Source organism: Oryctolagus cuniculus, chromosome 12 (genome assembly GCF_964237555.1).
Source record: "Oryctolagus cuniculus chromosome 12, mOryCun1.1, whole genome shotgun sequence".
Taxonomy (NCBI): Eukaryota; Metazoa; Chordata; class Mammalia; order Lagomorpha; family Leporidae; genus Oryctolagus; species Oryctolagus cuniculus.
Genome location: NC_091443.1, coordinates 115,519,438 through 115,547,145, shown reverse-complemented (window position 1 = coordinate 115,547,145; position 27,708 = coordinate 115,519,438). Strand labels below are relative to the sequence as shown.

General features: G+C 50.8%; 1 protein-coding gene and 1 long non-coding RNA gene across 7 annotated transcripts; one reads left to right on the top strand and one right to left on the bottom strand.

The window, feature by feature from the left end:
* Positions 1–38: 38 nt before the first annotated feature.
* LOC138844568 (golgin subfamily A member 2-like) lies at positions 39–14,420 on the bottom strand. 3 transcript variants are annotated; one of them, XM_070053434.1, is made up of 14 exons: positions 14,264–14,420; positions 12,823–12,945; positions 8,362–8,469; positions 8,042–8,085; positions 7,858–7,921; positions 7,225–7,281; positions 6,982–7,062; positions 6,095–6,133; positions 5,930–5,988; positions 5,481–5,622; positions 4,873–4,939; positions 4,191–4,519; positions 3,829–3,942; positions 39–3,324 (listed from the first exon to the last, which is right to left on the bottom strand). In XM_070053434.1, the coding sequence occupies exons 1-14, from the start codon at positions 14,348–14,350 to the stop codon at positions 3,067–3,069; spliced, it is 1,572 nt and encodes a 523-aa protein (XP_069909535.1). In that variant the 5' UTR covers positions 14,351–14,420; the 3' UTR covers positions 39–3,066. The 3 variants fall into 3 exon arrangements, with proteins under 3 accessions (XP_069909535.1, XP_069909536.1, XP_069909537.1); XM_070053435.1 differs by having other exon boundaries at positions 3,829–3,906; XM_070053436.1 differs by lacking the exon at positions 14,264–14,420 and adding an exon at positions 13,164–14,238.
* A 19-nt stretch (positions 14,421–14,439) lies between these two features.
* Positions 14,440–20,626, top strand: LOC127485348 (uncharacterized). Of its 4 annotated transcripts, none has more exons than XR_011380504.1 (4): positions 14,440–14,717; positions 15,032–15,077; positions 16,412–18,840; positions 19,668–20,626. It is a non-coding gene; the product is annotated as an uncharacterized lncRNA (long non-coding RNA). The 4 variants fall into 4 exon arrangements; XR_011380503.1 differs by having other exon boundaries at positions 14,555–14,717; positions 16,412–16,628; positions 17,129–20,626; XR_007912442.2 differs by having other exon boundaries at positions 14,557–14,717; positions 16,412–16,628; positions 18,715–20,626.
* Positions 20,627–27,708: the final 7,082 nt, after the last annotated feature.

Below are 27,708 nucleotides of genomic sequence, written 5' to 3'. Positions count from 1 at the left end.
TGTGACCTCAGGGCCAGGCCCCTCCCTCTCCCTGCAGCTCCAGACTCCCTCTTTCCTGTTTCTGTCCTTGGGCCAGCTGGCTCTCTCCTCTTCCTTCCCAGGCAGCCTCGGGACTCAGTGTTGCTGCCCAGGGCCTCCGTGGCTGAGCCTGGGGGTTCTCGGGACAGGATCCACACCACTGGCAGAGAGGCCAGGGAGCTTGTGGTTGATGGTGTAGGGGCTGGGAACTTGGGGGGTGTTGTTGTGGAACAGCCAGAGGTCTTTGAACTTCCTCCTGGGCGTGCCACACCTGCCCCAATCTGAGTTGTGCTGCTGGGGGCAGGGGGCAGGGAGTACTAAGCCCCCCAGCCTGGGAGCCCCAGCACAGGCCAGGGTGAAAGGCTGGGGGTCACCTCGTCCCTTGGGTGTGCAGTTGAGAGTGGCCGGGGGTGAAGCCTTCGGTTGCTTGATGACCTCAAAGCCTGAGAATCCTCTGCACCCATCAGCCCAGGTGAGGCGGGGACACACAGCCTCCTGCCTCCCATCTGGGCATTGTCACACCTGCTACTGGCTGAAGGCAGGGTCCTCAGCCCCAGATGAAGCCCCGTAGCCAGGACAGGTCAGCTACTCTGAGTTCCGCCTGGCCGGGCCGCAGAGTTGGCCTAGGGCCCCACCTACCACTCTTTGCTGGCCTCTGACTCTCCCTCTTCTGCTTTTCCCCAGCAGGGAGGGCCCAAACTCGCCTCCATGACCTGCAGCCTCCAGACCAGCCGAGGCTCCCTCTTAGATTTATGAGTCTGTGGCCCCCTGCCCGCCCTGCCTCCTCAGGGTCCCCTCAGAGGACTCCTGGGGTTTTTGAGTACCCGAGGGGCCTCCGGCACCCCCTCCAGCCATCTGTTTTAGCTGCACGCTCCTGGTTCAAGCAGGGTTCTTCCTCCTGTCTTTCTCCATCAGGCCTGCTGGCTGCCACGTGAGCCTCCCAGGCTAGTGCTGGCCCTGGCCAGTGGGTCCAAAGGCAGGGCCGTCAGTGAGGAGGGAAGCCCGAGAGGGCCAGGCAGTGTCAGGACTGTGGCACTGCTGCCTGGGAGGTGAGTGAGAGGTGGCATGAGTGGCAGGGGAGGCCCTCTCCAGCCTCGACTCCCCGGAAATTCTGGTCATCTACTCCAGCTCCTCCTCCCATCTTTCTTCCCCTTCCTGTCCATGGCCTTTTCCAGAAAGCTCACCCACATGCCCACCTGCTGCTGCTTCCCACCTCCGCCCTGCCCACCAGTGCCATGGCCTGGCTGCTCTTGCCTTACCACCTGTCTCCCTCCTCTCTCTCTGCTGTTCTCTCTGCTTTCTCTCCCACTGCCAGCCGATTGGGTCAGGCAAGGCCGTCCCATCCTGAGAGCCCCAGACCCCCCTTTGACATCTAACCAGATCCTTTCTCTTCCTCGGAGACCTCCCTTTGCCAGTCTGTCCAGAGAGCTGTTCTGTGACTTGACAGTGGCCCCTCAGCCCCTAAGCCTCCCCCTCATCTGTGACTTTCTGTTGTCTGGTGAGCTCACACCTCCAGGCATGACCTTGGTGAAAATTTGTGCCCCTCTGCGGTCCTACTCCTGCCCTGTTCTATAAATATAAATACTCATAAATACACACACACACACACACACACACACACGTGGCAGTGCCCCTGGAGTTGCAGTGTAAGGAGACCAGCCTGGAAGAGGCCTCTTCACCCCACTGAATGCTCAGCACAGCACAGAGGCTTCCCACTGCTGGCAGGCCCTGCTGCCCTGTGCAGTGCCCACCCGCAGCAAAGTAAACCCTGGGCCCTGTGACAAAGCTGCTACACATGGGCCAAGCAGTATGGCTCTATCTCTTTATTTCAAGATAATAACAGGAGCCACATCACCATGGTGCCACAACCCTATCTCCGCCTCTTTCCTGGGCCATAGACTGTCAATAAATAAGTTTCCCAGCCCCAAATAATTATTATGACCTCCTCCTCATTTGCGAGCTCCAGCCTCAGCTATGATACAGGGGAGGCCCTACCCCCAGCATATACAAAATATACACAAGTACAATATGTACGTGGGGGTGGGGGTGGGGAGGCCCACTGGAGGCAGCCTCTTCCCCTCATCAGGCCTAGAGTTAGCCCCAACTGTCCTAGGGCCTGACAGAATGCTGCCTACTGCCCTGCCCCAAAGTGCCTCCAAAGAAAAGGGAGTCCCCTGAATGCCTGCCTAGCCTGCCTCGGCCCTGCCTGGCTGGTGTGCCTCTCTTAGTAAGGGGACAGGCGCCCCTGCATCGCCTGCTCCAGCCTACCCTTTGAGGGCTGTTGACCGTGCCTCCCAGCTGGCCTGCCTGGGGGCACAGGCACGGAGTAAAGAGCTGGACCACGCCTGGCCTACCATGAGCGCCACCTGTGGTAAGCACCCGGCCTCCCATTAGCCTCAGCTTGCCCAGGCCACCCTGCAATTTGGGACCAGGAGCCCAGAGAGGACCCTCATCCTATTGTGCCCTCCTCGCCCATATACCCTTACCCATGATGCCCTGGCCCAGAAGTGACCCTTACCCATGATGCCCCTGGCCTGGAAGTGACCCTTGCCCATGATGATGCCCCTGCCCCGGAAGTGACCCCTGCCCAGCGATGCCCTTGCCTGGGTGCCCCCGCCCAGCAATGACCCTCAATCAGATGCCCTCCTTGCCTGATGCCCTCATGTCCATGCCTGCTGATGCCCCCATGTGATGTTCCTGGCCAGATTATGCCGGCCAGGCTGACACTTAGCCCCAAGAGGGGCGATGAAAACTGCCTGGCTGACTTGCCCAAGTGGTTGAGCATCCCCTGTTCTTGGCTGTTCTGGGGGCCACACAAATGCTGCCTGTGTTGGTCATGGCCTCTAAAGATGGAGCTGGAAATGAGGAGGCCCCAGGAGCCCCCGGGGTCCTCCAGAGAGGCAGCCTAAAGAGGCCTTTCTCTCCCCATCAGGGGTTCTGGCTAAGGAGGGAAGGGAACTGGGAAGGAACGGCAGGGGATAGGGTGGCTAGCAGGGGTGCAGTGGCAAGGATGGGGTTGGGGCTCTCCGGGCTGACGGCATCTGGTGTTTAGACGATAATTTCGTCATGCTCGTCAGCCTGGTAGAAGAAGGGGATGCAGTGGTTGGTGCCCAAGCCTGGGCGCTCCCAGGGGTTCTGCATCTCCTGTGGCTGCTTCCTGAGCTGCTGCACAATAGGGTTCTGCTTGTGCAGCGCCTTCTTCTCAGAGTGCAGCTGTTTGTAGGCGGCAACGTGCTGCTGCAGGTGGAACAGGCACTGGTCGCGCTGTTGGTGCAGACCCTGAGCCTTCTGGCTCTTCAGCTCCATCTGCGGAAGACCAAGGCGGGTGGGGGAAGCATGAGGGCAGGTGGTGGCTTGCTAACTGATTCCACTGGTTGCAGGGGAGTGGCGCAGAGCCCTGCGTCTCCTGCACCCAGCCTCACACCTCATCCCCTTCTTTCCCATCACTTTAACTTGAGGCCACACACGAGAGGGAAGGCATCATCTTTAGGGGAACACTTGTGCCTAATACTTTACATGCACAATCTCAGCTCATCCTCAACACCTCTGTAAGGAAAAAATGCTAAGTTCCTTTGTCAGGAATCTGAGGCTTAGCAAAGGGTAGCTAAGGTGGGTGAAACGCCTCTCGTGGGACAATGATGTCCAGGCCTGGGAGGATCCCGGGGCTACCAGCCCTAAGAGAGGCAGGACAGTCGATATGGAGGTCACCTGTCACTCCAGACTGGAGCGGCCTCCCTCCTGGGCCTAGCACTGCCCTCCCCAGAGACTTGTCCCCATGGCCCAGTCCTTCACAGTCAGGCTGAGCATTACCGTTTCCTTCAGCTCCCCCAGCTTCTCCTGCAGCTGGCCGAGTTCCCTGGACAGCTCGTTCTTGATGTGCTGCTCTGCCTGCAGCGAGAGGGTGAGCCGCATGTTGTCATTGCTCTGCACAGAGAGAAGCAATCCGTTGCCACCCAAAGCGGCTGCATCCGGATCCCAGCACCAGGTGTCCACCTCCCATAGTGCCTGGAGGGCTGGAAGCTCAGCCCCTCTCCTCCGACAGACATTTGAGCAGGGTCCTGGCTCACAGGGCACCTGCCTAGGTCATCACCGTCCCCTTTGGTGGCGGGGGAGTGAAGGCCCAGAGGGAAGTGTTTTGTGCCAGAGGCCTTGCCCAGGGAGGCCGAACGCACCAGTCTCACGAAGCCATCCTGCAGCTCAGCCAGCTGCTCCTTGAGCTCCCAGTTCTGCAGGAGCACGCGGCTGATGGTCACGCGGTTGCTCTGCTTGCGCTCCTCGGCCTGGCTGCCCCACAGCTCCACCTCCCGCTCCAGCTGCAGCAGCCGCTGTTCCTGCTGCTGGTTCAGGCGACTCAGGCCTGCGTTGTCCTGCACCTGGGCCTGCAGCTGTCCCGCCAGGCTCTCCAGCTCCTTCTGCAGCTGCTCAGCCTGCGCCTGCAGCTGCTGTTCTGCCTCCGACGGCCCCGTGGGGGAAGCTGGGGACTCTGGGGTGGGAGGCTCAGCTGAGAAAGGAAGCAGCCATCAGGGGCCCTGGCCTCTGGGTTTTCAAAAAGCTCCTGTCTTGGTCCTTAGCTCCTCAGGCCAACTTCTTGCCCCCACCCCGGTGCTGGCTTTTTGGCTAACAACTTTCCATATTCAGATGGTCATTACCCTTCCAAGCCAGGACACAGAGTGCTTGACCGTGCATGGTGGACAGTGGGTACACCACCCCTATTTACAGATGAGGTCACCTATGCTCAAAGAGATAACAAGACTTGCCATCCACCGGCACAGACCTGCTTCCCTCTGCCACAACACCCCTCGCCGGGGCACCTGACACCCATCCGGCTCCCAGGCCACCTCTGCCCCTGCTTACCCATCTGGCTCTTGAGCTCGACCACGGTGGTCTCCAGCTCCCGCTTCTCCTCCCTCAGCGTGCAGAGCTGCCCAGAGCACAGGGAAAAGAGCCATGAGCAGGGGCCACTGCCTCCCTCTGCACCGACGCTGCCCCCAAAACCCAAACACGCAGCCACCTCTGGCTGCAGGCCTCAGCAGGTGCACTTGCTGTACTGTGCAACTTAGGAAGCAGCAGGGGACGGCCTCCTGGGATCCTGACACCCACACAGGAGGTCTGGATTGAGTTTCAATCTCCTGGCTTCAGCCCTGGCTGTTGAAGGCATTTGGAAAATGAACTAGTGGATGGAAGATCTCCCTCCATCTCTGTCTGCCTGCCTCTGCCTTTCCAACAGAAACCGAGATGCTTAAATACACATTTTTGAAAAGCTGTATCACTGAGATTCTGATTGTGTAGGTCCAGGCAGGGACTCTCTCTGCAGAATTCTAGCAATTTCTGGAGGATTCTAGGGCAGGACCAGAATAAGGATTCAGAATTTCCATCTCTTGGCTGGGGGCCTCCCTGACAGTCCCTGGGGATGGTGGCCCCCGCGGGCTAGGGCTGGGGCTCCGTGGGCTGCAGCCTCTTACTTGTTGCAGCAGCAGCTCAGACATTTCCAGCTTCTTCTGCAGCTCCTCCGTGCCCAGCTGCAGGGTCTTCTTTTCGGTCATGAGGACTCGAAGCCTCTCTTGGAGCTCAGAGTTCTGCTGCTTCAGGTCCTCATTGTTTTTGCTGTAGTGAGAGGAATGAGCAAACAGAGTGGACCACTTTGGTGACCAACCCACCTTTTGCTGCACCTGCCAAGAACCTTGGTGTTGGAGGGGTCCCCAACAATCAGGTCACTCCCGTGGCAGGCCAGAGAGAGGACCTGAGCTGCCTGAGGCCATCGCATGAGCTGGTGGCACAGCTGGGACCAGAGCTTGGCTCTGCACACGTCCCAGCCTGTACAGCCACTTCCTCCTCATGCTCCCTGGCACCCCTCCCCTCGTCACCTGTACTAAGGTCCCCCAAACTCCTCCCGCCACCTTCCCCTTCTTACTTGTTCTTGTATAACAGCAGTTTCAGAGCATCTCGCTCTTTGGTCAACTCCTTGGTGTGCTGCAAACACAGAAAAGCTACGTCAGATCTCAGGGACCCTGGAGGGGGAGGGGGTGGGGTGCAGACACAGCAGCCGTGCCATGAGCAGACACAGAAATCACATTACTTTTTCCGCTTGCTCCATAGTTTCTTGGTTCTGTTGTTTCTGTGGGGAGAGTCAAAGAAGGGAAGGTGACTAAGGATGTCCCCTCTACTCCACTCCCAGAGCAAGAGGGGGTGGGCAGGGGGCCAGGGCGGGATGGGCACGTTCTCAGACCCTATGGGCACAGGACCTGTCCCGAGGCTCCCAAGGAAAGAGCATGTGGGTCTTTGCTGGTTTTTGCTCACAGCTGTGGAACCGCGTCTGAATCGGGATTCTTCTTAGGGGACAGTAAGGTGAGCCTCCAGAAACGGAATGTAAGAAAAGACGGGCCTTCCACTAGGTTTGGATTTACAGGGGTGTGCGCATCGTTCGACGGCTCAGCACATGTTACATAGGGGTTGGGGCTGCTCTTAACAGCGGGGATACAGGAATGAAAAGCACAGGTAAGATCCCTTCTCTCCCTAAGGTTGACGTCCCAGGGAGCCTGGAAATCTTGGATTCTTAGAGCTAAAAGAGACCTTTGACAACTGCCATTTCAACCTCCTTGGGAAACTCAAGCCCAGGGTGGAGAGGCGCTTGTCCAAACTCAAAGCTCAAGTCAGGGCCTGAGTCAGGGCAGGGACATGAGGCTCGTGGCCAGCGCTGAACGAGAGGCCACAATCCCAGGGCCAGTGTGGCCAGGGTGCAAGCAGGGGTGTCTGGAGAAGAGAGGAGGCGGAGAGGGCAGTGACAGGACGAGAGCCATGCTGCATGCTCCATGCTCTGGGGTCCCTCCAGCTGAGACCTGGCCCACCCAGCACCCCACTCTCCCTCGGCACCAGGGGGCCCCCAGCCCCTTTCTTCAGAGCCCATGGGGAAGCGGAAGCCCAGGGTGGGCAGAATGGAATCAGGGGACCCCACTGGGCTCTTACCAATTCCTCTATGGTGTTACTGAGCTGTTTGTTTGTTAGATAGCTGGAGTCCAGGGCTACTGCCAGCTCTTGGTACCGGCTCTGAGGCGCATGCAGAGAGGAGGAGTTGCAGGAGGGTTGGGGGAGAGGTAGAGAGAGCAGTCATTAGGGCTGGTGGGGGGGCATGGGCTATCTCAGCTGGCAGTGGGGCACTCAGCCCCCGCTGTGGGAGAAGGGGGGGGCTGGCCCTGCAGAGCCACTCACCTCCAGATCCTTCATATAGGAAGATGTGAGGCCCTCTCCACCGATGTAGGACGTTGACTAGAACAGACAAGAGCTCCCATGGAGACGCTACGTCCTCTACCGCCAAGTCCCTACCCTTGGACTACCTCTCTACCCCACCTCCACCTGGCAACTCCTCTGCCCAGCCTGCCTCTTCCTCTCATCACCCTCTATGCCTACCCCCAGACTACTTCCCCCCCCGCCACCCCCACCTGGCAACTCCTCTGCCCAGCTTGGCCTCTTCCTCTCATCACCCTCTATGCCTACCCTCAGGCTACTTCTCCCCCCGCCACCCCCACCTGGCAACTCCTCTGCCCAGCTGGGCCTCTTCCTCTCATCACCCTCTATGCCAGCTTCTCCTGGGTCTCATCACCATCCCCCTCCCTTCCCTAGTGATGCTCTCCCTATGCTTCCTGCGCTGAGATACATTGTCACCGTTCTCATGGCCATGTCCTTCATCTGTATGGCTTCCAAGAAGAAGCCATCACCCAGCCTGCCCAACACGGCCCAGCAGGTCAGTCTATTCCAGGATCTCCCCATCTCTCAGGAATCCCAGCCTCCATTTCTGTCCTTTCCTCTCTCTCCTCCCTTCCTGAGTCCCAGTGTCTGGGGTACCTCGGAGACAAGACCATTGAGCTGCTGAGCAGGTTGACGCAGGCTCTCCGTGGAGGACAATGTCCTAGGGACAGACACACAGAGGTTAGGGGTGCAGGGGCTTGATGCAAAAGAGGTCCTTGGGCCGTGGCCTGCCCTCACTCCCATGGCTTAGGGACTGCTGCCCGCACAGGAAGACACTCACTTGGTCTCATCTATGAGGACAGGGCCATAGTCAGCATCATGGATCTGAGGGAGAAGAAAGAAACAGTGATCACCTGATTTCCAGTAAGAACCACCCAGGGGTGGCAGGGGCCCAGCTCCTTCCAGCAACCTGCCACTGCCACAAGCTCAAGAGAAAGCCCCGCCTTGGCCTCCCCCACCCCAGTGCCGGGAAGGGTGCTTGGCATTGGGAACCAAGCTGCGGGAAGAAAGGAGAAGAGAAGGCACAGCAGGCGCAGTCCTCTGGGAAGGGAGATGGTGCAAGCATACGGGGGTAGCAGGCACAAGGACAGAGGCACAAACCTGAGTTGGTGCCATGCTAGTTAGACTAGCGCCAGGGGACGCTACACCTCCAGGTAACACGGTGGCATCAGCAGAGGGTGGTGCAGGAGCAGCGCGGTCTTTGGGCGCCTGTCAGGGAACAGAGCAGGGGGTTAGGGGGCCATGCAGGAGAGGAGGTGCCTCGCTGCCATGGACACAAGGGCGCAGGGCAGGTAGGAAGATGTTGTAGCAGTCAGAGTGACAGTCACACATGCTGGGAACCACAGGGGTTGTGGGAATGGCTTGCCCAGGCTTGGGGACACGTGGCATCTTTTCAGGTGGCCAAAGCTCAAAGGAAGGGGGGGCTACGACCTCCGTGGACACGAGGCCCTGGTTCTCCCTGGACCTCTGCAAGGGCTCTGACCTCCGGCAGCCACAGCAGGCAGAAGGAACGGGCACCAACATCAGGGAACACGGCAGTGTTCTTCTAGAAAGCCAGTCTCTGCCGCACAGTGACCCTAACTCTAGGCCCCTGCTGGGCCGAGGCTGCTGGTGGTGATGGGGCTCCCTCCAGGTAGCTCTCTGCCGCTGCCCTCTCCTGCTCTCCGCCCTTTCTCCCTGCCCTCCTCTCTGCCTCAACCATCAGCTGCATTTCTCTGATTCAGGCCTTTCCAAGGAGAAATGTTGCCCAAGAAGCCCCTCCCTGCTTTCTGGAGATAAAATCAACCACAGCCGCCTCATGGGCATACCTCTCAGCCCAATCCCGCAGCTCCAGAAACACCTACTCTACCAAAAGAAGCCAGGAAATCACAGGTAAGACATCTGCTCTTTGACTTGGCACATGGAGGTCATGGCGCCTCATTGCCAGAAAAACTGCTAGGGAACAATGTGGGGATCTAGCACTTGGAGCCATGGAGAAGCCTCTCCTCCTTCTCCCGCAGCGGGACCCCCTCCCTCGGCCAGCCCCATCCAGCTTCTTCCCAGGCTCAGGCCTAACTCTCGGTCCAAGCATCTGGCTCTAGAGACCACCTCATGTCAGCAGGCCAGATGGCCTCACACAGCCAAGATGGCTGAACAAGTGACAGTAGCCAGAGGAGCTGAGTGGAGGCAGGCAGTTGCTGGCTGCTCTCTGGACCCTTCAGCCCTGGCCTCTGAAAACCCCAATCGGCTGCCTCCTTAGAGTCCAGGCTGCAAAGCCTACAGATGAGGATGAGGCGTGCTGAGTCTGCAGTTTTACCGTGACCATGGCCTGGAACCCACCGCCCACAGCGATTGTTGTCCTCAGAACCCACTGTTGCCTTGACAATGTCTGTGACTGCATCTATCAGGTAAGAGCAGCGGGCCAGGCATGAGACTTTAGAGAGGCTGCACTCCCAGCCATGGACCCAGGTCCCTCTTAGCATCTTAGTTCCCACTGAGCTCTATTTTAGACACAGAAACAACAGGGGAGTGAGGAGAGCACTTCTCTGAGCAGTTTCCTTGACTTGTTAGGTTTATTTTATTTATTGGAAAGGCAGAGTGACAGAGAGAAAGGGAACTCAGAGAGAATCTTCCATCCATTGGTTCACTCCTCAAACGGGCACCATGGGCCAGACTGGGCCAGGCCAAGCCAAAGCCCAAGAGTCAGAAACACCAATCAGATCTCCCACATGGGTGCAGGGGCCCAAGCACTTGGGCTACCTTGTGCTGATTTCTCAGGCACATTAGCGGGGAAGTGGATCAGAAATGGAGCAGCTGGGACTCAAGCACTCATATGGATGCCAGTATCATAGGAAGTAGCTCAACCCACTGTGCCACAACACCAGCTCCTCTGAGCAATTTTAAATATAGGTACCGTGGCCAGTGCTGTAGTTTAGCAGGTAAAGCCACCGCCTGCAGTGCCAGCATCCCATATGGGCACCAGTTCAAGTCTCGGCTGCTCCTCTTCTGATCCAGCTCTCTGCTATAGACTGTGAAGGGAGCAGATGGCGGCCCAGGTCCTTGGGCCCCTGAACCCATGTGGGAGACCTGGAGGAAGCTCCAGGCTCCTGGCTTCCGATCAGCCTAGCTCCGGCCGGCGCAGCCCTTTGGAGAGTGGACAGCAGATGGAACACTTCTCTCTCTCTCTCTCTCTCTCTCTCCTCTGTAACTCTGCTTTTCAAATACATAAATAAGTAAATAAAAATTGAATCTATGTATCGTGATTATTTTGTGAACAATCAATTCACAATTCTAAGTCTTAAGGTGGGAGCTTAGCCTAGGTGTCGGGATACCAGATGAGAAGGCTACACCTCGCTTCAGAGTGCCCGAGCCTGATGCCTAGCTCCAGCTCTAACTCCAGCTTCCTGCTCATGCCAACCTAGGGAGACACGGTGATGGCTCAAGTACACTGAGCTCCTAGAAGTCATATACACAGCTGTCAGGACTTCTCCGTGCCTGGGCCCTGCCCAGACTATGCCACTTGGTGTCTCCTCTGAGGCCATAGAGTGAGTCACGGCCCCTGGCCAGACCTAACTGGGTGGGAGCAGCCATGATGGTTGACCAGCCACCTGTCCCTTTCCCCAGGCCCATCTCTGGATCAGCCCTGCTACACTGGCTTGGCTGAAGGCCCTGGAGCAGTTAGACAGGAAGTGCCAACATCATCTGCAGGTTATGGCCTACCTAGCCCCATGTGCCTGTGCCCTGCCCCTCCCCCAACCCAGGCTCCCTGCAGCCCTGAAAGGTGTTCTATGACCTCACAATGCTGCCTATGACCTCTTTGCTCCCTCTGCCTCCCCCACTCACCACGTGGATGAATATTACCCACTTTTAATCTTCACACTGGCCTCAAATGCCACCTCCTCAAGCTGCAAGTCCATTCGGAACCCACCTCCCTCACCTAGCCACGCAGCTGGCCTATTGCCGCCTTTCCCCTGCCCCTCTCAGAGGACTCTGTCACCCCCACGGTGTCTCCTGTCTTGTTCTTCTACTTCCACCACTGTGCAGCCAATGCCTTTGCCGTCCACGGGCCCAGTGAATACGGTTGAGCATCCCATCTGATTTGTCAAAGAGATGAGGGGCAGGCAGAGTGTCCTAGCACTGGTCTGTCTGGGTAGCCTCACATCCTTGCTGGTTAGTTCCTCTGAAAAGCTGACCTCCATCCTTGCGATTATAAAGCCAATTCATTTTCTCTTAATTCTACCTTCTCACTCTCAAACCAAAATGGAATTCATCAAGTTGAAAAATCACTCACTTCCATCTGGTCTACTTGCCCAGAGGGCAAAATGTAACAGAGTTTGTATTTTTTCAAATATCTCCTGGTCTGACCGCACCGGGCATTCAAAGCCCAAAACCCCACAGACCTGCTCTGAAAGTTATTCCCAAATTACCGAATCTTTGAGGTGTGCCTTACCCTCTCCAAGATGATAAAAGACACGAGGGAAGGGAAAAAATGCAATTAACCAAGCAGGGGAGGAAGCAGACATAAGCAGGCCGAGGGTTAATGGCAGCAACATAAAACAAGCCAGGGGCAGAGGCTCCCCCAAACGAGACAAGCCTCAGGGACATGCACACCTGCGAGGCAGCAAGCCAGAGAGGGGGTCTCGGCACTGCCTCCCCTTCCACTTGTCCTATGGGGCAGCGCTACCCCATCGGAACGGTTAAGGTCAGACACCAGCACCTTCAGTATGGCCTGCATCTAGAGGCGGTGAAAAGGGGAAAACAAGGGCAGGGGAAGACACAGAGACGTGGCTTAGAGAGAGGCGAGGATGTCGGGGAAGGAAGAGGTGGAGTCAGGAAACGGAGGCTGAGGAAGAGCAGAGATCCACACCGTGGCCCCCCAGGCCATCCTCTCAGACTGGCCATTGCTGCCTCACCAGACAGAGGGAAAAGTCCCCAGGCCCCAGAGTCACATGAAGCGCAGTCACTGACCAGCGCGGCTCTCAGACCCTCCCCCAGACACGACCCCCACTCTCCATGTTAAAACCAGACTTCTGCAGAAGGGTTCTCTTGAACAAGGGAGGCTACAGCTCAACAATTAGAAGACACTGTTCCAATCCAATAATATCTGACAGCCTGAAACTGAAGCTCAGGGGAGGCTGTGACTTTTCTGAGGTCACCCAGAGCCAAGGCCGAATCCCAGTGCCTGGGGCTTCCTAAGGGGACAGCCTGATGGCCAGGCTGCTCTCGCTGACCTGGCTTTTCCTGAGGCCAGGGATGAGGAAGTCGCAAATACCAGCGACTATGAATGTTACAAGACCCTGTATTCTGGATTAATATGAGAACAGCAAAAACTCTCAAACTTTGTGAGTAAAACATCAGCCCTATCTGTTTCACAGATGTGGAGAGAGAGGCCCAGAAAGCTTGAACAGTTTGCCTTACATCATATCCCTAGCAGAGGGAAAGGGAGCATTCAAACCCAGAATCCTTGACCAGTAGCTAACACTCCCTTCCACCATCTTCCACTGTCCTCTGGATCCCCAACCCCCCACCCCCCATTGCCCCTTAGCCCCCGAGCCCCCAGCAGCCTGGCCAGCCAAGACTCACATCCTCAGTTGAGTGACAACCCCGAGAAGTGGTTGTCTCAGGGCTACTGCCGTTTTTAAGGTTTTTCTTCTTTTTTCCTCCTGCAGGACCACCAGGCCTGTTCTTCCGCTGATACTCTCTTAACTGTGGAAAGGAAAAGCAGTTGATTCTCTGGAATGCCCTAAGCCCCTGCGGTCACATCCTACTTCACAGTGTTCACAAGAACTCTCATGTCCACCACTGACTTCATGCCACTGACAACCCTTCAAGGGGCTGGAATGATCAGTTAACCTCTGAAGAACTGACAACATGGCTTCAATAAAAGGGAATGATGGAATTTAAAATCAGCTTCCAACTCTCACTTCTGGGGTTCTGCCAAGAATCAGCAGCTGCTGGGAGCAAAACCAGAGGTAGAGGTAGAAGGTTAAACATTATGGGGTCAGGAATTGTACTTTGTGTGGTTTGGAAACAAGACATTGGGTCCTTTCTTCCATATCAGAACCTCACAGAACTTCGAGGGGCACCCCGAGGAACCCTGGACACCGAGGAGAAAGAGTAGAACCCAGGCATTATTCCAGCCAAGGGCCCATTATGATGTCTTGACAGGTTCCGTCCCAAGCCACAGGATGGCCTCACCAAGCTGCTCCCTCGCTCCTCTGTGGCAGTGCCCTCACCCAGCTTCAAAAACTCCCCTGGGGAGGGTTCAGGCTATAAAGTTTAGTCTCCCAAGGTCTGTTTCACAGACGGTCACACAGCTGTCACTCCAGAGAGCCTGAGTGTGGGGCACTCTGCTCCCAGGGTCAGGGAAATTGAATGGGAGCCTGAGAACTCGCACACCCCCCAAAGTCTCTGGAGAGTAGAAACCTGGGGGAAAACCAAACCAGTTTTCCCGCGGTCACCCAGAAACACTGCCCACACTTCCAGCTCCCCGGGAACGGGACACATCTCACTGTCAGTGTCCGAGCTGAGGAAGGGGGTCCCCAAGTCCCCAGTCCCCTTGCAGGCGGAAGCCGAAAGGGGGTGAGGACTTAGGGGACTGGGCCGGGAGATCAAAGCCCGAGCTGGAGGTAATGCCAGTCCCCAGGGGGATTTGACCTCACTACATCCCACTCTGCCCTACCCACGCTCTGCGCAGGGGGAGGTGGGGCACAGGGTAGGGACCCGAGTCCTTGGAGACTGAGCCCACAGACCCCAAGGAGGTCCGGCTTCGGGAGGCCGGAGGTGAGGTCTGAGGCTGGGCCGAGGAGCCCCAGGAGCCAATGGCCCAAAGTCACCCAGGGGCGACAAGCCAGGGCGGGGGCTGGGTGCTGAGGGGGTGGTGCTGGCTGAGAGGACTTGGGTGGGGGAAGCCAAGGGGCGCTCGGGCTCGACCCGAGTGTCTGAGGAGCCGCACAGACCCCGCCACGGACCGACAATCAGACGGGCAGTGGGCTGGGCCGGGGGGCGCGACCCGATGTTTTACCTTTTTCTTGGCCGCAGCCAGTTTGCTCTGTCGAGTTTCCTCCGACATCGCGGGGCGGGGAGGGGTCGGGGGGAGGGGGGGCCACATCACCACGATCCCGGCAACCAATGCGAATTGCTCCCAGCAGCTACCGCGCAGATGTGTGACTGAGCCAGGAGACGCCCGTTCAGGGCAGAACTAGGCGGGGCTGGGTGGGCGTGGTCGCCACACTTCAAGCCCATTGGTCAGTGAGAAAGATGAAACAAAGAAGGGCGTGGTCCGAGGCGTCAAAATGGGAGCTGCGCGTGCAGCTGTCACCGCCCACTCTGGGGGCGGGGCGATTTCCCTTGGGTGCGCGCGCAGCTTTCTCTAGTTAGTCTGCGGACCCCAGAGGCCGCTCTCCGGCCCGCGCCCTGGACCCCCTTTCTCCACAGGCGCCCCCGAACCGGGGCCTTCGGAACCCAGGGCTCAGGAGGTGGGCGGAGCGCAGAGCAGGGGACACTGCATCAGTTCACGAGCCCTTTCTGACTCCTCCCAGATGTGCCCCAGACGTTCTCGTTTCAGAAATCCCCTCGGGGGTCCCTTTCACGTCCTCCATACACTGCCCCTCTCACACCCAGCCCTTCCTCGAGGGGCCCCACGCTGATCCCGAAAGCGCGTCTGTCCCCGCCCAGCTGGATCCAGTCGGGCGCGCCCAGGTCTCGGCGGCTCCTCCTCCCGCGCCCCCACGGGCCCCCTTTCCCCTCAGAGCAGCTCCGGGGCCTCAGCCTCTCCCACGCTTCCCTCCAGGGCTGAGCAGACCCGGCCGCAGCTGCCGCGGGGCCTTCCGGTCACGGTGAGTAGCCCGCGCCCCCCCGACCCTGTGCGTGTGCCTGCGCCCCCCGACCCGTGAGGAAGTCTGTGCCCCCGACCCATCCGTGTGCCTGCGCCCCCCGACCCGTGTGGATGCTTGCAGACCCCATCCCGTGAGGTTGTCTGTGCCCCCCGACCCGTGTGTGTGCCTGCACCGCCCAACCCCATGAGTGTGCCTGCGCCCCCCTATCCGTGAGGATGTTTGCGCTCCCGAACCGTGAGCATGGCTACGGACCCAGACCCCGTGAGGATGCCAGCACCTCCCGACCCCGTCATGGTGGCTGCACCCCCCCGATCCGTGAGGAAGTCTGTGCCCCCAGGTCTCTTGCGTGTGCCTGCGTTCCCAGATCCGCGCGGATGTCTGCGCCCCCAACCAGTGAGGGTGCCTGCGCCCCCTGACTCCGTGCATGTGCCGGAGCCCCCAGACCCTGTGAGGATTTCTGTGCCTCCCGGACCGTGAGGGGGCCTGCGCCCCCCGACCTGTGAGGAAGTCTGCGCCCCCCAACCCCATGAGTGTGCCTGAGCCCCCCGACCAGTGAGGATGTCCAGGCCACCGAGCCGTGAGCATGGTTGCGGACCCCGACCCCGTGCGGGGGGCTGCAGTAGACATCAACCCGTGAGGGTGCCAGCGCCTCCCAACCCCGTGAGGGTGCCAGCGCCTCCCAACCCCATGAGGGTGGCTGCACCCCCGACCTCTTGAGGTTGCCTGGGCCCCTCGACCCGTGAGAGTGCCAGCGCCCACCGACCAGAGAAGATGCCAGCACCCCGACCCTGTGAGTGTGCCTGGGCCCCCAACACTGTGAGAATGTCCGTGCCCCCCGACCTGTGAGGGTGCCCGTGCCCCCTGACCCGTGAAGTTGCCAGCGGCCTCCAATCCGTGAGTGTGCCAGCACCCCCGATTCTGTGTGGGTGCCAACGCCCTCCATCCCGTGAGGATTTCTGAGCCCACCCAATGTGGGGAGGATGTCTATGTGCCCCCCCACACAGTGGCAGTCACAGCTACCCCCAGCCCTCCCCCACCCCAACCACAGCCCACAGGTGGGCCTTCCTCAGTCTTCCTGGGCAGACAAAACTCCGGGAGGCTCCCGAGCTGTCTTTCAGAATCCCTCTCAGTGGTCCCTGAGGAGCGTCAGCCAAGGTAGGTACCTGCCACTCTGCCTGCCTCAGGACCACATCTGCCCCACTGCACCAGACCCACACTGGAGGGCACCCCTGGGATCTCAGGGCCAGGCCCCTCCCTCTCCCTACTGCAGCTCCAGATTCCCTCTTTCCTGTTTCTGTCCTTGGGCCAGCTGGCTCTCTCCTCTCCCTTCCCAGGCAGCCTCGGGACTCAGTGCAGCTGCCCAGGGCCTCCGTGGCTGAGCCTGGGGGTTCTCTGGACAGGATCCGAACCACTGGCAGATGTGGGTGCCTGTTGCTGTTGATTTCTCAACAATGTTGCAGTGGATTCATTTCTGAGAGGAACAGCGTGGTGGGGGCAAGAGGCGCGGAGTCACTACACAGACCCCGGGAGTCCAGTGAAAGCAGGCTTGAGGTGAGCAGCCGGCAGACTTGTTTATTTCAGTTGAAACTACCTCTTATATAGCCAAGACAAGCCAATATGGTCAAGGGGCAGTCTATGCCCCATCCAATCACAGCCTGCCAGGCAGTTTCCAAAGCCATCCAATCACAGCCTGCCAGCAGCTTCCAAAGCCATCCAGTCACAGCCTGTTGCCAGGCAGTTTCCAAAGCCATTCAATCACAGCCTGTTGCCAGGTGGGTTTCAAAGCCATTCCTGAGTAACTGATGCTCCCTTGCCAGTGGCCACCTTGGCATGGCCCTCTCATTCCACCACACCAAGCCATAACAAAGAGCTGGATCAAAAGTGGAGCAGCTGGGACTCAAACCGGTGCCCATATGGAATGCTGGCACTGCAGACAGTGGCTTTACCTGCTACACTACTGTGCCAGCCCCAGAACAAGCATGTATAACACAGCAAGTTAGAATATTGGATTTTGAATATGAATTCACATTAGGATATGCTTTATATTGTAGGAGTTTATGGATAGAGGTTATGGGCAAACACAAGACTTGTGTAGGTAAGTTTTACATAGATACTTAGGCATGAAGATAAATTTTTCATTACCTACACAATCATATTATTGAAAAATAAAAATAGAGATAAAGGATGGAAAAAGAAAGCAGAGGAGTCATATGTGATTTTTTTTCAGGGCCCATACAAATAGTGACACTTTGGCAAGGGATTTTTCATGAGATTGTTTTAAGGAAGAAATTTTTCTGAAAAGGAAACTCAAATGTAGCACACACTTATTTTCTATGATATTTCTGCTTAAGCAAAGTGCTTATGCATGTATTACTTTCTTGTAAATTCAAAATTACCGGACAGTTCATCGGGAAAAACAACAGGAGAAAGTCCAAAAATTGATTTAGAGTTCACTTTTCTTTTACAATGTAGACTGACAAAATATTTTTAAAATAAATGTAACCCTTGATATTGTAGAAATATTGCCATATTGCAAATGTGTGAAATATGGGAAATACTTATAAATAGTAAAAACACAAAAAGACACACACACACACATAAACTGTACACATACTAGGGTCTATTCTTATCTTTAGGGGGAAAGGACTCAAAGATAAATGTCTCCCCAGTTTTTTAACTCAGAACTACTCTCAGTGGTTCACACATTTTACTGATGAGTAAACTTGCTTCAAGTTTTCCATGAATAGAAATTGAGAAATTTGTCAATTGTACTCTATGGAGCATGTAAGTGACCATACCATAAACTCTCAAATGCAATGGTGTGTTGGAGTTCTTTCATGGATATTGTTCCTGACCTTGTGGGCAGTGAGAGCCACAGGAGAGTTAAAGGCACTTCAACTGACGGATCTGTTACTTGGAGGCTCCACAAGGAATCAATGACATCTTTGTGCAACTTGAGGGCTTGGCTGCTCCTCTTCTGATTCAGCTCTCTGCTATGGCCTGGGATAGCAGTAGAAGATGGCCCAAGTCCTTGGGCCCCTGCACCATGTGGGAGACCTGGAAGAAGCTCCTGGCTCCTGGCTTCGGATTGGTACAGCTCCAGCTGTTGTGGCCAATTGGGGAGTGAACCATCAGATGGAAGATCTGTCTCTTTCTCTCTCTCTCTCTCTCTCTCTCTCTCTCTCTCTCTCTCTCTGCCTCTCCTCTCTCTGTAATTGAGACTTTCAAATAAATAAATAAATCTTTTTAAAAAACTGTCAAATAACCCAGCTTACAGGTCTTAAGAGTACCTGAAGATGTAGAAAGAGAGAATGGAATAGAAGGCCTATTTTTGTGAAATAATCACAGAAAACTCCCCCAATTTGGAGAAAGAAAAGGATGCCAAGTACAGGAAGCACATAGAACACATAAGAAACATGACCTGAAAGGATCTTCACCATGACACATTGTAGTCAAACTTTCCACAGTAAGGCATAAAGAAACATGTTCGTATGTGTTTTCTGCTGTAATCAATTTCTAAAGTGTATACACTGACAAGAAGAACTACACAAAGTACAGTCATTGAACAAGGTATATCTCCTGAGAGGGGCTCCAGGCGGCTCAGCCAGTGCTACTGTTTGTGTTTCCCACACCGCAGGAGCCCTCAGGAGGATGCTAGGACTCCGGTATGCAGTGGGCTGGCCGTCAGGACCACGGGGTGGTGTGCAGTCCCCGCCTGCAGCTTCTTTGAACCCTGGGGCATCAGCTTTCCAATCTCTGTGTGGTGAGGAAGAACTTGAACTTCCTGTATGACCCGATTTCCTTGAGTGAGGCAGCAGATCTCAAGCAGGCCTCTCGGCGTAGGGGTCTGGGTCAGTTTTCTTGTTGCTAATCGTGCAGCAGCACAGGCTCGGTGTGTGAGAAGGAAGCGGTATTATTGACCTCATGGTTTTGGTGCAGGGTCTAGGGGCAGCATCCGGTGATGATCTTCTTGCTGGTAGAGTCCTGGGGTGGCACAGAGACCAGCGGACAGACAGAAGGGGTGCAGAGGGGGCCAATCCAAAGTGGTCTATGTTGCGGTCCCCTAGGGATAAGGCGTTAATCCATGAACACATGAATGGATTTATCCTGATCACTTCCTGCAGGGCCTCACCTGTTCTCACTGCTGAATTTCTCATCACTGGATTAACTGTGCCCATGAGTTTCAGAGGGGATAAACCATGTTTAATAGAGAGCATGCAGGCTTGCAGGAGGTCCCTAAATTTCCAGGTCTCCTCCCACCACCTAGTTTTGAGATTTAGTGCTTCTGCCCCTCATGTGGAAGAAGGCACCCTTTCTTAGGGCTTTCAAGGAAAGAAGGAAAGGACTTCAAGCTTTTCTTCCTACTAGGATCACCTATTATTTTCATTGCTTGCAACCTCATCTGATTTTCTGAATCACGAACATGCATATTGCCTGAGTATTACCAAGAAAATCTTACAAGTTGTCATGTGACATGCTAGAAAGGACCCGTGTGTGTTGAATGTCCTTATGTACTTCTGTTGCCATGTCAGGGATTTTGTGCCTCAAAAAATGTTCCCAAGGTCGTATGTTTATATTTGTTTTTGACAGGCAGAGTTAGACCTCGAGAGACAGAGAGAAAGGTCTTCCATCCATTGGTTCACCCCCCAAATGGCTGCTATGGCTGGCATGCTGCGCTGATCCAAAGCCAGGAGCCAGGTGCTTCCTCCTGGTCTCCCATGCGGGTGCAGGGCCCAAGCACTTGGGCCATCCTCCTGCCTTCCTGGGCAGCAGCAGAGAGCTGGACTGGAAGAGGAGCAACTGGGAATAGAACTTGGGGCCCCAACCGGGACTAGAACCCAGGGTACTGGCACTGCAGGCAGAGGATCAGCCAAGTAAGTCATGGCGCCAGCCTATGTACTTTTTTTAAGCAGTTCATAGTGAACAACATTTTCATTATTTTCAGTTCAGGAGAGCCAAAGTGTTATCTTGTAGTTTTTTTTTTTTTTTTTTTAAGAATAAGCTAAGAAAAATCCTGTAGTACTTATAATATACAAATGAACTATACTATTAGATATAAATTAAATGTTATATTTTTATGAAGATAAATGCCTAGTAATAAAAGCAAATTTTAAGTTTATTGATTTATAGAATTTCTCTTTTGGAAGGGAACCTTCAATATCAGCCATTTTCATTCAAATTATAATATTTTTTCACTTTTAAGCAATCTCTGGTGTTATTAAGATTTCTTCACTAAACTTACACATTAATAGAATTATCTTAAAATACATTATTAATTACTTAAATACATTAATATAACACATCGGAAAACAAGTCTTACTACCTGCTATTGATTATAGTTATCAGAAGTATTAAGATGTTGTCACAAATTTGAAACAAATAATTGTTTTGTCTCTGAAGTGATTTTTCAGGAATAATGAATAATGGAAATCTATAAGAGATGTTTGGATAACATCTGCCTCATGGACAATTCATAGAAATATAGTTATTTATCTCTAGTTGTAGGCTTAATTTTGAAGTTATCATTTTTATGGCAATTGTGATAATACAAATGACCACAAACTAAATAATAAAATAATTGAAATTCCTATACTTTGAGAAAATGGATAGCTTCTGTTAATGTACCAAACATAATTTTTCTATACTAATTTATTAGAAACATTTCAAAAATATTTCTTTCAATTTGGGGAGAGGTAAAATAATGAAAAAAATCAAAATTTCTGAAAATTAAAGTATTTGCATTTAATTTGTTCATTTTCTGCCTCATCACCAATGTAGTTCTTTAATTGGATAGAAAAAAAGTAGATTCAGAATCTACATTTGTTGACCACTAATAACAGAGTAGGGCAGTGAGCATCATTAGCCCAATGAAACTTACAGGATTTCAGTGGTGGGGAAATCAGGACTCTTTCTGAATTTTGTTAGGGAAATGTGTTCTCATTTTATGTGGAGCTGTCTACTTTTGGTATTTTTATTTTAATATATATTTTAAAGTTTCAGCAGAACTCAGCACTAGGAGTGTCTACCTTATTTTTTTGGGAAAAATCTGACTAATTTTTAAGAATGGGGCATCAATATTGTTTCATTTTCTCAGTTTTGAATATAGTGTGTCATTCTGTGAAAACCACCTTGCCAGTGTGCTTTTTGTTTAGTTTGCTTTTTAAGTGCAAACTTGAAAGTTTTACTTATAAAAAGTGACCTTTATGTTTTTCCATATGATTGACAGAGCTTTTACCCAGTTATCTTCATTGTATGACAATAAATCTATTCAATAAAGATTAACAAATGCATTAAAAGTGCAAATAATCACTATGGTATGCTTGCTGGTTTTATTTATGATGATGTATTGATCATCTCTGTCAGGTACTGTGATAGATATGTCTATTGGAAAATATAATTTCATTTCCCAAAAAGGCAAGCAAGTTAAAACCCTTCTGCAATTATGAAGTCATCCTCTGATAACTTACTGATTCATTTCTTGGTGTCAAAATCAAGAACCAATTATCTGTTTGACTTGGAGATATTAGGTCCCTGTGGTACTATGAAGAAAATTATTTAGTGCCTTTCAGCTAGTGAAATGATGATTGGTGGGTCTGTTTGTTGAACAAAAAGGGGGAGGGGAAGAGCACACATTAGCTATAAGGCTGTAGCTATCTCATTGGAGGTAGTCATTTCAGTCTTTGGAATTAATTCTAGAATTTAATGATAACTTTAAGTTTGTGTAAAAAGTGGTTAGTAAAAAATTTATTTACCTCATTATATAAACATAAGACTATGTTTTAAAACCTTCTTTCCCAGCCAAGATACTAATTTTAATACAAAATGGGAAAATATTCAATACAGTGTCTCCTTTGGAGGCTTCCTACAAGTGAAAGCAGATTTGTGGGGGATGATTGAGTTTTGAGCAACTTCCTTGCTTCCAAGACAAAACCCACATTGCCTTCGTCTGTCCCTAAAGTGCCAGACCCAAGCTACTTTTAAGAAGCTACTGTACTCCACCTGCCTTGGATGAAGCAAGCAGCCCCTTTGCTACCAGAATTCCCCAGAAACAGCATGGGCATTTTCCATGGTAGAGACAGCCCTTGTGAATTCTGCAACTGCAGGAGCTCTGGAGCTCTACTTGCTTGCTCTGTACAATATAGAGAAATTCTCACGGCCTCATATGGCCGTGAGAACCAGTAGCATCTCATACAGAATTCCAGAGTACCAGAACTAAAGAGGCCTCTTCTGAAACTCTAAGCACATGGTGCTGGAAGGCAGGACAGTGCATCATTTTTGCATGCCTTGTAGGCACAAAGGAAAGTTCTCTCCAATATCTGAAGCTCTAGGATTGCTGCTGCTTGTGTTATAAACCCTGGAATAACACTCATCTGTGGGAGTGATACAATCCTATCTTTGTATGCTTCAGGCTGGAATTCAACCCTGGAATAATTGGCAGTCAACCTGAGAGACCTGGATAAGGACCCCACTGTATCCCGTATCTCCAGGGCTGTCACTCTGTGTACTGTATTTCAGAGAGTCATGTAAATACACCTAGACCCTAGGGAATGGAGCCTATAAGCATTCCAGTGCTCCAGACCGAGACCTGCTGATACACAACCCTCAGCATAAACTGTATTCACCCTGTAGGACTCAGGGAATGTCTCCTTAACATTTCCCAGCTTGGGACTTGAACTCATGATGCTAAATTTCTGGGTATTAGTCAGGCTAACATATCAGGATCTGGGGAATGTCTTATCCACATAGTATAGTAAAAAGGCCATAAATTTTGCTGCCACAAACTCCAGAAATATTCATATTTGCCTGGTAGAAAAGGGTAGCATGACCAGAAATGTGGATACGGACATCACAAACCCCAGTATGGCTGACAACTCTAGGGACTAAGAACCTATGGAAGCTCATGCCACTTCAAAGTCATACTGTAACATCCACAAAAGGCTGAAGAACGGAAACCTGTGGCACATGTAGACAATGCTGACACTGATTACTAATGAAGAAATCAAGTCTCAAAAACTTCAAAAGATTGAAATCATACCATGCGCCTACCTTCTCAGACTGAAATCAATCTAACTAGACATCAATAATAATAAAAAAGGGCACTGGAAAGTTCACAGGTACATGAAAATTAAACAACATGATGACCAATGCATCATTTTAAAAAATTAAAAAGAGGTCAGAAAATTTCTTAAAACAAATGAATATGAAAACACAACATATCAAAGCATAGAACACAGCAAAAGCAGTATTAAGAGGAAATTTTATAATGACAAGTGCTTACATTTAAATTTGAAAGATCTTAAATAAATGGTCTAATGCTGCATCTCAAAAACCCAGAAAAAGTGGCCAGCACTGTGGTGCAGTGGTTTAACACCCTGGCCTGAAGTGCTGGCATCCCATATGGGCACCGGTTGGAGACCCGGCTGCTCCACTTTCTATCCAGCTCTTCTTCTTTTTTTTTTTTTTTCTTTTTGGACAGGCAGAGTTAGACAGTAAGAGAGAGAGAGAGAGATAGAGACAGTTATAGACAGTGAAAGAGAGAGACAGAAGGGTCTTCCTTCTGTTGGTTCACTCCCCTATTGGCTGCCACAACTGGCACTGTGCCAATCTGAAGCCAGGAGCCAGATGCTTCCTCCCAGTCTCCCATGTGGGTGCAGGGACCCAAGCACTTGGGTCATTCTCCATTACCCTCCCGGGCCACAGCAGAGAGATGGACTAGAAGAGGAGCAACTGGGACTAGTACCCGGTGCCCCAACCAGGACTAGAACCTGAGGTGCCAGCGCCACAGGTGGAGGATGAGCCAAGTGAGCCATGGTGCCGGCCTCTATCCAGCTCTTTGCTATGGCCTGGGAAAGCAGTGGAATATGGCCCAAGTCCTTGGGAACCTGCACCTGTGTGGGAGACCTGGAAGAAGCTCCTGGCGTCAGATCGGCACAGCACTGGTCGTTATGGCCAATTGGGGAGTGAACCAGTGAATGGAAGACCTCTCTCTCTGCCTCTTCTCTCTGACTTTCAAAAAAAAAAAAAAAACTCTGACTTTCAAAAAAATATATAAATCTTTAAAACAAAACACAGAAAAAGAAAAACAAGCCATAGGCAAAAATTAGCAGGGCACAAGAAAAAATAAATATAAGAACAGTCATAAATGAAATTGAAACTAAAAGAATATTAGAGATATAAAACAAATAGCTGGTTCTTTAAGAAGATAAACAAAATAGAAAAGCCTTTATCCAGAGTAACAAAAGAAAGAAGAAAAAAACCTCAATAAATAAAATTTGAGAAGAAAAGTAGATGTTACAGTTGATACTACAGAATATGATGGGTCATAAAAAGCTGCTATGAACTGTGTGTTAACAAATTAAAAGCCTCAAGTAAATTCCTGAATATGTGTAACATATTAAGATTAAACAAGGAAGATATAGAAAATATAAATAGGCCATAGGAAGAAATACTACTGAAGTAGTAATTAATAAAAGTTTCCCAACAAAGAAAACCCTAAATTCTATAAAACATTTAAAAAGGAATAACTCAAATACTCTTCAAATTATTGCAAAATATTTTAGAGTATACAAAACTGTAAGGGGCCAGCACTGTGGCAGAAGCAGGTAAAGCCCTGGCCTGAATGCCAGCATCCCACGTGGGTGCTACTTTGAAAATTTGAAGCCTGGCAGCTCCACTTCAGATCCAGCTCTCTGCTAATGGCTTTGGAAAGCAGTAAAAGATGACCCAAGTCCTTGGACCCCTGCACCCATGAGGAAAACCCAGAAGAAGCTCCTGGCTCCTGTCTTAGGATTGGCTCAGCCCTGGCCATTGCAGCCATTTGGGAAGTAAACCAATGGATGAAAGACTCTTTCTTGCTCACTCTTGCTTTTGCTATTTCTCTTACCCCTCCCCTACCTCTGTGTAACTTCCTTTCAAGTAAATAAATATTTTTTAAAAAGAAAACTATAAAATACTTTTCAGAAAGCTGGCATTACCAATACCAATACCAAAGACACAGCACAAAAAATAAAACTACAGACCAGTATGCTTAATGAACATAAATGCAGAAGTTTTCAACAAAACATTAGTAAACCAAATCCAAAGCTACACCAGTGATTATACATAACAGTAAGTTTGATTTCATCTAAAGATGCAAGGGTGATTCAACATTTGGAAATAAAAAACCTTATAAATCACATCAACAGAATGAGGGAAAAATCATGTGAGCATTTTAACAGACACAGAAAGCAGTTGATAAAATCGAATATCTCTATAATAAAAAAACCTCTACAAATTAGAATAAAAAGAACACATCTCAAAATTATAAAGCCTTTATGAGACAGACCAACAGCTACTTTTATACTGAAAAATATAAAGCAGAAATCACTTCTTTTCAAATATGGAATAAGAGAAAAATGTCCATTTTTCACCAGTCTTATTCAGTATATTGTTGGAAGTACTAGCAAGAACATTTTGGAGGGAAAATAAATAAGGTAATTAAAATTGGAAAGTAGTAATTCAAAATCGCCATATTTGGGGCCAGCTCTGTGGCATCGTGGGTAAAGCCACCGCCTGCAGCATGAGCATCCCATATGGTCACCAGTTGGATTCTTGGATACTCCACTCATGATCCACCTCTCTACTGATGCACCTGGGAAAGCAGCAGAGGACGGACCAAGTGCTTGGGCCCCTGCACCCATGTGGGAGACTTGGATAAATCTCTAGCTCCTGGCTTCAGACTGACCCAGGCCTGGTTGTTGCAGCCATTTGGGGAGTGAACAAATAGATGGAATATTTCTCTTTCTATGCCTTGCCCTCTCTGTAATTGCCTTTCAAATAAATAAACTTTTAAAATTAACATTTGCAAATTTCATGATGTTGTACCTGGATGAAAACCAAGCACTACAGCAAAAAGCTGTTAGAATTTATAAATCAGTTCAGTGAAATCACAGTTACAAAGGGAGCAAACCAAAACAGTAGGATTTTTATGTACCAACAATGATCTCACTGAAAGAGACATCAGGTTTGAAATCCCATTCACGATATCACAAACACAATCCAATATTTAGGAATAAATTTAACCAAAGAAATGAAAGATCTCTACAATAAAATTTATAAAATATTGATGAAAGAAATCATCAAGGACATAAAAATGTGAAGATATTTCTTGCTCATGGATTGTAAGATTTATTGTCATTAAGAATCTATAGCATCTTAAGTATGCATTCCGTGCAATCTCTGTCAATATACCAATGACATTCTTTATAGAAGTAGAAAAACAATCCAAAAATATGTATTAAAATACCCAAAATAGCAAAGTAAACTTGAGCAAAAAAGCAAAAACAAAAATAAAAACATGCTGGACATACACAGAAAGACTGATACCACAGGTTCTCCTTCATATGTGGGAGCTAAAATCACCAAAAAGAAATGCCTGTATATATTTTGATGAAAATACAATGTTTTCTCAAACTTCGTTTAAAATCTTTGTCAAATAAACTGATAGGAATTATGTAATACTGTATATTTTTTTAAATAACACTTGAAGATATTACATAGATTAGTCCTTCCTTGTTTCATTTCTCGTATGGGTATGCATTTTCTAGTCTGTCTGTGTCCTTTAAAATTGTTTCCTATTTGTGTCTTCTTTGCTTTTTTTTTGGGTGGGGAAGGGTTTTTTTATTATTTTTTATTTAATGAATATAAATTTCCAAAGTACAGCTTATGGATTACCATGGCTTCCCCCGCATAACGTCCCTCCCACCCACAACCCTCCCCTTTCCCACTCCCTCTCCCCTTCCATTCACATCAAGATTCATTTTCGATTCTCTTTATATACAGATCAGTTTAGCATACATTAAGTAAAGATTTCAACAGTTTGCTCCCACACAGAAACATAAAGTGAAAAATAATAGATGATTTTTTAAATGATGATGAAATCAGATCAGACCTATTGTCATGTTTAATCCCAGTGAGAGACAAGTTGGGAATTCCTAATTTCTTTTCTTTTTTTTTATTTTACAGAAGATCAGTTTAGTATACATTAAGTAAAGATTTCAACAGTTTGCACCCCCATAGAAACACAAAGTGAAATATACTGTTTGAGTACTCGTTATAGCATTAAATCTCAGTGTACAGCACATTAAGGACAGAGATCCTATATGAGGAGTAAGTGCACAGTGACTCCTGTTGTTGACTTTACAAATTGACACTCCTGTTTATGGCATCAGTAATCTCCCTATGCTCCAGTCATGAGTTTCCAAAGCTATGGAAGCCCTTTGAGTTCTCCGACTCTTATCTTGTTTAGACAAGGTCATAGTCAAAGTGGAGGTTCTCTCCTCCCTTCAGAGAAAGGTACCTCCTTCTTTGAAGACCTGTTCTTTCCACTGGGATCTCACTCACAGAGATCTTTCATTTAGGTTTTTTTTTTTTTTTGCCAGAGTGTCTTGGCTTTCCATGCCTGAAATACTCTCATGGACTTTTCAGCCAGATCGGAATGCCTTTAGGGCTGATTCTGAGGCCAGAGTGCTGTTTAGGACATCTGCCATTCTATGAGTCTGCTGTGTATCTCGCTTCTCATGTTGGATCACTCTCCCCTTTATTTATTCTATTGGTTAGTATTAGCAGGTACTAGACTTGTTTATGTGATCCC

Bases quoted from the DNA above. Each gene is read 5' to 3' on its own strand.
- LOC138844568 (XM_070053434.1), bottom strand. From the start codon at position 14,350: ATGTGGCCCCCCCTCCCCCCGACCCCTCCCCGCCCCGCGATGTCGGAG. The intron at 7,922-8,041 runs GTGAGTGTCTTC...GTCTGTCCCTAG, and splicing joins GTCCTCATAGATGAGACCAA to GACATTGTCCTCCACGGAGA. The intron at 5,989-6,094 runs GTAATGTGATTT...CTGTGTTTGCAG, and splicing joins CTATGGAGCAAGCGGAAAAA to CACACCAAGGAGTTGACCAA.